The sequence below is a fragment of the Chironomus tepperi genome, unplaced genomic scaffold (genome assembly GCF_022539635.2).
Source record: "Chironomus tepperi strain 1889 unplaced genomic scaffold, CSIRO-AGI_Ctep_v1 contig_219, whole genome shotgun sequence".
In the NCBI taxonomy this organism is placed as follows: domain Eukaryota; kingdom Metazoa; phylum Arthropoda; class Insecta; order Diptera; family Chironomidae; genus Chironomus; species Chironomus tepperi.
The window spans coordinates 2315729-2326694 of NW_027226341.1; the positions used below are offsets into that span (position 1 = coordinate 2315729).

The window sequence follows — 10966 nt, forward strand, 5'->3', positions numbered from 1 at the left end:
GCTAATAGTTTGTTGTCGTCGGCATAATTTCTTCATGGCGCAATAGACAAATATTTAGACGACTGACCTTGTGCATTTAAGAATATTATTTGTTACATAATAACTAATGTAATTACAACCTGTTTAAATATTTCATATCAATGTGATCTGTTTCTTGTTTGTAAAAAAGTCATTTCAGTACAGATCCTTCTGAATTCCAGCCGTGAAAATAAAATACTGAGTAAATGTGCAAAAATAAGCTTTAAATATGTAAATAAAAATAATTTGGGGATTTCCAAACCCAAGAATTATTTTCTTTTTTACAGAACAGTCTTAAACTTGCCAAAAGCATCTGACTTTTGCATAAAGCAAGGAAATTCCTCCTTGATATCACATGCCAATAATCATTCACTGAAAGCCGACAAGCTAGTTTGTTTTGCGTTTTTATCTACACGCTAAGCCTACAAATAAGTTATAAAAGCTTAACTGATCGGTTTTCTCTGCTCATTTGTAATAGATATTTTAAAGTGTGAAGATCGTTGAGAAACAATGAAAGCATTTTCGAGTTGAAAGAATAATAAAAGAATCAGATCAAGAACAACAGACATAATATTAAGTGCTGATTAAAAGAATATTGTTATTTTATATCTTGTGCGTAGTTTTTTAAGTGTTAATAAAAATGAAATCTCCTACAGAAATTTTAAAAAATTGTAAGAAAAGTTTAAAATTTATTTCGAAGCATTGAATAATTTTGGAATATTTTGTTAGCAATCAGCTGGATACCGGCTAGATTCATTCTTATTTTCATGGGAGGTTTTGCAGTAATTAATGCAGTAAGTACGAAAATAGCATGAATAAAAATTTAAGTGCTCGTAAAATTTTAAAGCTTATTTAATTACTTTTTTCAAACTGTATGTTGAAATAATTCTGCTTACATGAAGGTTTTGAAAGTTATTTAGAAGTTAAAGTTTTTAAATAGTTGAAATTCTGTTTGGATTACCTAGTCTAGTGATTAAATGGTGTAATTAAAATTCTTTGAATTTCTTCAATTTGAATCTTTCTTATTAAGTGAAACAACAATTTATAAAGTGAAACAGAACCTTGCTCAGACTCTCATCAGAATTATGAAAATTGTATAGCTACAGAAAGCTTTACCAAAAATCTAAACTTTAACTATAAAGTCAAAAATATTTGAATATTTGTTTAAACCTGAAATTAATTTCTTTTAAAGTACACAATGAGAAATGTCCTAAGCATTGCTATAACAGAAATGACATATCGAGCAGCTAAGAATGGTACAATTTTTGATGATACATGTCCATCAGATGACAAACAATTTACAAACGAAAGACTAGGATACAAATGGTCAGAAGAATATCAAGGTGTAATTTTAGGCGCATTTTATTGGGGTAAGAAATTTTATTCAAATAAAATTGTCTAAAATTTCATCATAAATTCAAATTTTGCGTGAAGGTTATACACTTCTTCATATACCTGGAGCAATTTTATCTGCAAAATATGGTGGAAAATACACATTGTCTATAGGTATCTTATCAACAGCAATTCTTACTTTGTTGACGCCTCTTACAATTCAATACGGTAGGTAAAGTATTTTAATGTGTTATGTTGAAGTTACAAATTTCTTTTTACGTTATGTAAATAGGCGGGGCTGGATGGCTAATTGCATTGAGAGTTTTAGAGGGCTTTGGGGAAGGAACAACGTTTCCGGCTTTAAACACTTTATTATCAGCTTGGATACCTTCAAAAGGTTTGCGAAAATTGATTAACATTTATTTTCATAAATTATCTCAAACTATTTCAGAACGTGCGAAGGCTGCAGCATTTGTATACGGTGGTGCACAGGTTATTATACTTTTTCTTTCAATTTCTAAAGACATTTTAATATCATTGAACTTTTGAATAGATTGGAAACATTTTAACACACTCTATTTCGGGATTATTGATTGATCGTTTTGAAGGCTGGTCATCACCCTTTTACTTTTTTGGAACTGTTGGAGTTACATGGTTCCTGCTTTTTGTGAGTATAATACATTTTTATAACACGTGGTTAATCATATTGTCATGTTCTAAAGCATTATGGTGAAATATAAATATGGTGCAACATGTTTAAATATGCTTAGGTATGGTGAAATATTTTCTTACTATGCCAATCAAAATATGCTGTTTTGATTATTAATGATGAAGTCACTATACTGCTTTGTGAACCATAACATTCTGAAATCTAAAAAAACTTCTATGATTGTTAATAGCCAAATTTAAAATACATTCTAGGCGTGGAAGTTTATGACTAAATGCCAACAATCTAATAAGATAGAAAATGATACTACATTTTCAACATGTGACAGGGGCGTATCCTCTGAGAGTCAAAACCTCCCTGAGAGAAAAATCAAAATATTTCAATTTCACCTCTGAAAAGTTTCTGACTACGCTTTTGTCGCGTGGCATTCCTCAAATTTGCATCAATTTAAATATTTGCTATTTAACACATCTCATTTACATTTAGCATATACGCAAAGAATGATTAAAATAATAAAGTGTTAATTATGGAATTCCCCGATATTCTTGGAATATTTTGTGCAAACAAAAACAAAAACAAATTGCCATGTGATATAACATATTTAACTTAAATTAATTCATATAAATTAGATTGGGATAGCCGAACTAACCACACTATTTCTTACATTTAGGAATTTCTCTGCTACAAAGACCCAGAATCACATCCGTTCATAACCGAAAAAGAGAAAACTTACTTAAAAAAGGAGCTTCAACAACTATCAAGGGATAAAGCAATCAAAAAGACACCATGGTTGAAAATTTGCACAAGTGTACCTATGATAGCACTGTAAGTTACTCAATTGGTATGTAGTTCATTCTCTATTAACATGAACAACTTTCAGAGTTATCGCACAGATTGGACACAGCTTCGGTTACTTTACTGTAGTAACAGATCTTCCAAAATACATGGCTGATGTTCTGAAATTCAAAATCAAAGAAAATGGTCTATACTCAACACTTCCTTATATTGCAATGTGGATTATGTCTATATTCTTTGGAACAATTAGTGACTGGATGCTAACGAAAAAATGGATCAGTTTTACAACTTCAAGGAAAATTTTCACAACCCTTGCATTTACAGTGCCTGGTGTGTTCTTAGTAATTGCATCATATAGTGGATGTGATAGGATGAAAGCTGTTGCCATGTTTACGATTGCTATGGGTTTTATGGGAGCTTATTATTCAGGAATGAAGGCAAACAATTTAGATTTAAGTCCAAATTTTGCAGGAGCAATTATGGCTTTAACAAATGGAATTGGAGCCATTGTAGGAATAATAAATGTGAGTGATTGATGTGAAGTGTGAATTGCTTGATCGTAATTTAATAATTATTTTAAATTTTTTATAGCCTTACATTATTGGTTTAATAACCCCAAATCGCACAATTTCGGAATGGCGAAATGTATTTTATATTTCTTGTGGATTTCTTACATTTACGAATATTATTTATCTAATTTGGGGTTCAGCTGAGAAACAACCATGGGATACTCCAGAAGAAAGCTCGTCAGTTGAAACTGGTGATAAGGACTTGTACAGAAGTAAAAATGAGACAAAATAAGCCGATAGAAAATATAATATTAGGTGAATTAAATTTATTAATAAGTGATGTTTTATATCATTTGAAATGTAAAAAGAAATATGAACTTTGGTCAATCAAAATCCTTCTATAAAAGGAAATCAAGAGCAAATAAGCAACTCAATAAAAGCACTTGATATCTCATGTAAATTTCAAAACCAAAACAAACATAACTAGTTGTTATCAATGTAGTTTTTTATTGTAGGATAGTGTTTATAAGTGCTTGAATAAAGTGTAAGCTCTGTGGATCAATGAATGACTAAATGAATGAGTGATGTATAGAAATAAAAAAAGATGTGTGCGCTTTACACGTGTGTATTTTTTTGTTTATTATGTAGTTCATTATTATTTGCTGTAGTGTTAAAATTTCACTAATATAAAAAAAATTATTCTACATTCAATTTGATAGTATCGTTCATACTAATGTTATGTGATTATTAGTACATATATACATTTTGCTTTGAGTATCTCCGATATACGAAAGTGAAATGTATAAAGAACGAAGAAAGAAATGATTTAATAAGAAGACAAAGAATTGTGTATAAAATCGTAAAATCGAAAGGAACTGGTATATTACACATAACGAAGGAGATGTAGAGACACACGGAAAGAAGTGAGAAAGAAATAAGTAAAAGAATCAATTTTATATCAAATACAACATAATCAGAACGTATATACGCATAGAAAAGCTAATTGCTTTGTATGGAACGCAACGTAAACACGTGATACAAAAAAAATGCTACATGAGTTGTATCTTTCATTAAAATGATGAGCATGACACATAAACAGTATAGAACAATAACACAACACGATTATTTGTGCTCATGTTTGTATGTTTTCACTGTTCGTAGATTCACTAAACACTTAGTACTACATTCTGTACATGTATCTACCAATAAAAGTAAACTAAAAATGTGGAAACAACCACCGAAAAGAAAATTCAACAACAGCAGGAATAGCTGTAAAAAAGCGAAACAGAAGTAAAAATTTGCTTCAAATACACTAAATTTTTTTAATAATATACATATGTATGATGTAAGTCACTAGGCTTCCATAATAAACGGCACGTACATATACACGCGATGGCAAACGAGACGATGTGACGGGCCTCTGTGTAGAGGTGCGGGATTTTGCTCTCTCTTTGTCTGTGTCTCGGAAGAATTTCATCGAACAGCAAAAAAAAATGAAAATTTCATCTAAACACATCTATAAACATCATTAATACACGGAGAGCGCACAAAGGGATGCGTTTTTTTTCTGTGTACACATACCGCATTTCTCCACCATCATAACATGGCCATCATCGATACTGTTGTGGAAAAAAGAAAGAAAATGAAATAATATATACAGCAAGCATCATAACATCATGTTTTTGTATGCTTTCCATTTTATCTATGTACAGAAAGTTCTACTCTCTTTCATACATGTGTCAGATATCTCCTAAATACATACGAGCATGCTTGGTCATGTTTTGTTAAAAATGTTGTTCATTTCTACCAGATTTATCATTAAAATAATTAATGGTGCATCTCATATAACTACTCAGATCTTATACAATAAATTAATTAAATAAAAAATTTAATTCAATTTTTTAGAATGAAGGATATTAGAATTGGTAGCATAGAATTTACATATATACACAAAACCCACTACTTCAATCGAAAAAAAAGTCCTGATAGACTTTTTTGTAAAGTTGTTTGTGTGCTTTTGCCTATGTGTATTGGGAGGGTGAAAAATATTTTATTAAAAATGTGCGTATGAAAAATTCTTGCAATCCATGTATTTTGTTATGTTCCTTTACTTCTGATTTGTTTCTGTTCTAATTATTAATCGAGATTATGTTTGATGACAAAGTATTAATAGAAAAAAATATTTAAATTTTAAACAGTGTCAATGTATCAATGTACCACGGTACAATGCTAACGGAGTATACTCAGACATGCTGCAATATTTTCTGAAAAATTCTATTAAATTTTAGCTGAAAAGTCACAAGATGAATTAATATAATCATGAACATTTGTCATTCTAGTTTAGAGAAATCTCAAATTGAGATTTTGTTTTGTTTAGGTAATTTTGATAAGGTAAAGTTTCTTAAGTCCCGCCCCTTTTAGCTGAAATATCTCAACAGTGAGATTACAAATTAAGATGACTTATAATATAATCCAGAGCTCGAAGTTGACTCGGATTTTGTTTGGAAAAGTCAACTCGACTTCATATAAGATTTGAGTCGACTTCGAGTTCTTACATAATTCCCATAGAAACCCAATTTTGTGAGTTGTATGAATTTCTTCCTTTCATACTTGATGGAGTTGTACCAGCTAAGCGTTAATTGTAATTAACATGTTTGTAGAAATGTCTTGAATAAATTCATTTTATGACATACTAACTGTTATTCATTATTGTGATAATCATTATTTGAGTAACTCATTAATTATAAAGTTTTACGTTTTTAAGAGTATAAGTACTTAGGCATGAAACGATTCAAGTGTATTTTATCTAGGCGAGACATCACCTATTGACAATAATATTGATACACAAAGTTACAATCAGCTGATTGTATAAAACTGCATTACAGCTGTAACTAAACGTGAATATGTTTGAGAGGAATCATGAAAAATGAGCGAAGAGAAAATACTAATACAAATAATGATAATGAGTTGAGTATGTACCATGTGCTTTGATTATAAGTATTTTACTCATTTACATTTTCTCATGAAAATTTTCAATCATGAGAAGAAATTGAAACTGTGAGAATTAAAGTAAATTTAGTCTAGGCTAAAACATTTGTTGCATGCCAGTAGTCAACAATCATCCAAGGATTGAGCTTTAAAATTTGAAAATCTTTTCACTCACTTGCGTGCTCGATTTTTTATTTTTAATCTTGGATTTTTTCTTCGCTTGAACGCATTCAAGTTGATAGTGATGTGAATGTGACCACTGAGCTTAATTACTTATCAGAAGGCATATTGTCAATAGGCTCAGTCATACAAATAGTTGACTATTTAATCAAAAAAGCAACTCTTTCGTTGCTCTTAATTACGGTGATATTTGTTTGCAATTAAATCTCTTATCTTCCAAAAAGTCTGATTTGAATTCCAAATACACACAAAGAGAAACAAAATGACAAGTGAGTATATAAATAGGAAGAAACATCGACTCACACTTTTTTCTAAAAATAAATTTTAACCGCGTGGCTGAACGAAAAAATTGGAAATCGCTGTGAAAAAGTGATTAATAAACAATTTATTATCAATTAACATTTATTTTAAATCATGAAATAAGAAGCAATATGACTTAATATAGCGTCTACATTATTTCATTCATAAAAGTGCTGCAATTTAAGTTTGGCGGCTGAATTCATCAAACAAGTAGTTTATAGTGACTGAAACATTTTGTGATGAATTTAGTCCAAAATATTTTATTTCAAATCGATTCTAATGCTAAACCTAGTATTTGAATTTAGAGAAGATTAACCGCCAGATAATTAAAATGTAAACATTTTATGCTCTTTGGGTCAATATTCTTCTCTTCTCACTTTTCAAGTTTTGAATGGGTTTGAAAATTGCGATTACTCTCAAATTTTTCCCGGTTGTTTTAAAAGATTAATATGATGCCCTAATCCAACTCTAATCCAATGTTGAGCAATCTTTTATTTTTCGCGGTATAAATTGGTGGTAAGCCTCGACTGAAACCGCACAAGACCTACGGTTCATGCCATTTCCTGCTAGGTTACTCACCACTGGTATAACCCGAGCGACGCAAATATATAAGGCTCATCGATGGAGCTTTTAATGCTTAGCTTAGATATTTTATTTATACCAAATGAAAGTCTTTACAAGCAGCCACATTGATACCAAATGGAGACGGCTTCCATTGTTATTAATAAAAGTGATTTGACGAAGCCTCAAAAACTCCTTGACAAAGTCTTCTTCATATGTTTAGCTTGGTTAAATGAGATTACAGGAAATTTTTTCAAAAATGTTTATATGGATTTTTTTTTTCGTCTAGATATATGTCTACCTCAACGAATAAATCTTGCCATTATGGCATTTTTTGGATTCACTTGCGAGTATATGATGCGAAATTTGCTAAGCATTGCCATAACACAAATAGTTCAGAAACAGTACTATTCATCAAGTCAAATTCTTGGAGGTGATGTATGTCCTGCAGACAATGATATATCCGACGATTCGAATAGTGATTTCGAAGGAAGAGGATCCTACGATTGGAGTGAAGCTGTTCAAGGAGTTATTTTATCATCATTTTATTGGGGATATATCATCACTCATATTCCTGGTGGAATGCTTGTCGAAAAGTTAGGAGGAAAAATTACGTTTTTAGCTGGAATAGCAGCAACAAGTATTTTAACCTTTTTGACCCCAGCATCAATAACTTATGGTGGATCAACATTATTGATTATCAATCGTGTAATCATGGGATTAAGTCAGGGATTCATTTACGCAGCAGTTTTTGGGCTCCTAGCAGCATGGATTCCATTAAGGGAAAGAACAACACTTGGAGTATTCGTGCTAAGTGGAATGCAGGTATAAATTTGCTATGAAAATATAATTAAATTCATTATTAATTTTAACGTTTTACATTATAGCTTGGATCCATTTTATCAACATATCTTTCAGGAGTGCTGTTAAAGCACATTGATTCTTGGGCTTGGGCATTTTATATATACAGCATTATTGGATTAATATGGTGTGTTGCATTTGTAAGTTTTCCTTACTTTATTGTCACTTTAATGCAAGATTTAATGATGATATTTAATTTTAGATGTTCTTTTGCTCAAAAGATCCAGAATCAAACAAATTCATTTCGGAAGATGAAAAGAATTATTTACGCAAGGAAATCGGTATTCTTGAGCGTGACACCAATTTGCCACCAACACCTTTCAAAGCAATTATTACAAGTCTTCCAGTGTGGGCAGTTATCATAAGTCAAACAGGAATGGACTTTTCATTCTATGTGATGACTACCGATTTACCAAAATACTTTTCTGATGTCATGAAACTTGATGTAGAGAAAAATGGTTTATACAGTTCAATTCCACAAGTTTTGAATTTCTTCACTGCAATGGGTTTTGGATTAATAAGCGATTACTGTATAAATAAGAAAATTTTAAGTGTCAGAAACACTAGAAGATTCTTTACAACAACAGGTATGCAAAAGTTGATACAATTTGTTAAATGTCGTAATTTATTAAATTTTTGACATTTTCACATTTAGGAACTTTTGGTCTTGCCTTTTGTTTCATCATGGCTTCATACTCTGGATGTGATAGACTTCAAGCTATGATTTTCTTCTCATTGGCTTCCGGTTTTGCTGGATTAGATAATAGTAGAATTAACAGTATGGATCTCAGTCCAAACTACACACCAACAATAACTGCAATTGTTAACACTTGTGGCAGCATAATGGGCATTTTAGCACCAATGGCAGTAGGATTATTAACACCAAATGTAAGTTCATATCAGTTATTACAATTAAGTTGATTAATTGATTTCAAAATTCAATGAATCGTATAACAGTCAGAATGTAGGTCAATAGTGATAACAAGCACGCTTCTTTTCATTAATCAGTATCATCTAGGAATTAAATAATTTTGGTTGTTGTTTTGAAACATTTTTCAAGTTTTGATTATTAACTCCATGAACTTGACATTCAAGTGCCTCACCTCCCCCTCCCTAATCTTAACTACGTTCTAAATGCCTACTTCTTTAGATAATTATAGTTTTTCTAGACATCTATAAAATCTTATCTAAGACAAATCAAGCGATAAGCAAAATGTCGTTAAAAATATGAAATCATTGAACTTTATAACCTTACTTACTGCTTGTTTGGACCTGAAATCAGACAAACTTCGAGTTAAGCAAAATTTAGTTTATAATATTCTAAAAATTTACATTTTTCTTTACTTAAATTTCAGAGTACCATTTTAGAATGGAGGTAAGAATCAATGCATTAACCACAATATCGATCCTTAACTAAATATGTCTTTTTAATTTTTTTCATATAATCAATCATCAGAGTTGTATTCTGGGTAGCCTTTGGAATTCTCATATCAACCGGCATATTTTACTTCATTTGTGCTGATGGCAAAGTTCAGTCATGGAATGACTCAACCACTAGACACAGCTATACGAATGGTGTTGAGAATGGTCATGTAAATAAGTCAGATGAATCAAATCAAGAACTCAAAGATAATTTTATTAAAAACTTTTAACTAAATGCCATATTATAACAATGTTGATTACTAATGAAATTGAGCTTCTAAGTTGCGTAGTTTTATATACAAAAAATATTTTTCTACTCCACTTATATATAGAAAACTTTTGTGTATTTGTATAAAAATAAAGAAAAAAACTCACGATGAACAAAACTACACAACAGATTCATTTTTTCACACTCATGTATGACTCACAAAGGCACAACAGCTGTAATAGAGAAAAAGAACTCTTTGTATGTAGCTATATCTTGTGACGTATTTTTTTCTGTTTTGGATGTTCTACATACTCATTTTTTTGGAAAGTTCCTTATTCTATCCTCATCTACGAATGCATGTCTTTGCTTTAGTAGTTGTTGTAGTAACTTCATTTATGTATATAGGAAAATGCTTATATATATAGCAGTGGTTGGAAATTCTTTAAATTTCGTATTTTTTTGCAAAGGATTGCTTTTCAAAGTTTTGACTTTACTAATGGACTTTTGTACTAATGCTTTACAGTTCTTAATTAAATATATTAATTTGGGATAGTAAGAGTAGAGCCATGCCTATGAAAATGTATTTTAATAGTCTGAAACGCATCCCCTCTCGTGTATTAATGTTTATAGATGTGTTTAGATGAAATTTTCATTTTTTGTGCTGTTCGATGAAATTCTTCCGAGACACAGACAAAGAGAGAGCAAAATCCCGCACCTCTACACAGAGGCCCGTCACATCGTCTCGTTTTGCTATCGCGTGTATATGTACGTGCCGTTTATTATGGAAGCCTAGTGACTTACATCATACATATGTATATTATTAAAAAAATTTAGTGTATTTGAAGCAAATTTTTACTTCTGTTTCGCTTTTTTACAGCTATTCCTGCTGTTGTTGAATTTTCTTTTCGGTGGTTGTTTCCACATTTTTAGTTTACTTTTATTGGTAGATACATGTACAGAATGTAGTACTAAGTGTTTAGTGAATCTACAAACAACGAGAACATACATATATGATGTATAAATATTAAATGTTGTATTTTTGTTCTAGAATTTCAATACAGCAAGAATTGGATTATTGGGTTTCTGTTAGAATTGTGTCATTCACACCCATCCTAACATGATGCA

General features: G+C 30.8%; 2 protein-coding genes across 2 annotated transcripts; both read left to right on the top strand.

Moving 5' to 3' along the window:
- The first annotated feature begins 464 nt into the window (after nucleotides 1–464).
- LOC139090582 (putative inorganic phosphate cotransporter) lies at nucleotides 465–3939 on the top strand. The gene is made up of 10 exons (XM_070640342.1): nucleotides 465–689; nucleotides 748–812; nucleotides 1211–1388; nucleotides 1453–1578; nucleotides 1643–1747; nucleotides 1802–1842; nucleotides 1904–2017; nucleotides 2688–2842; nucleotides 2898–3336; nucleotides 3404–3939. The coding sequence occupies exons 1-10, from the start codon at nucleotides 659–661 to the stop codon at nucleotides 3611–3613; spliced, it is 1464 nt and encodes a 487-aa protein (XP_070496443.1). The 5' UTR covers nucleotides 465–658; the 3' UTR covers nucleotides 3614–3939.
- A 2476-nt stretch (nucleotides 3940–6415) lies between these two features.
- LOC139090614 (putative inorganic phosphate cotransporter) lies at nucleotides 6416–10027 on the top strand. The gene is made up of 7 exons (XM_070640392.1): nucleotides 6416–6758; nucleotides 7640–8175; nucleotides 8238–8351; nucleotides 8414–8798; nucleotides 8867–9099; nucleotides 9567–9586; nucleotides 9668–10027. The coding sequence occupies exons 1-7, from the start codon at nucleotides 6752–6754 to the stop codon at nucleotides 9861–9863; spliced, it is 1491 nt and encodes a 496-aa protein (XP_070496493.1). The 5' UTR covers nucleotides 6416–6751; the 3' UTR covers nucleotides 9864–10027.
- The last annotated feature ends 939 nt before the right edge of the window (nucleotides 10028–10966 follow it).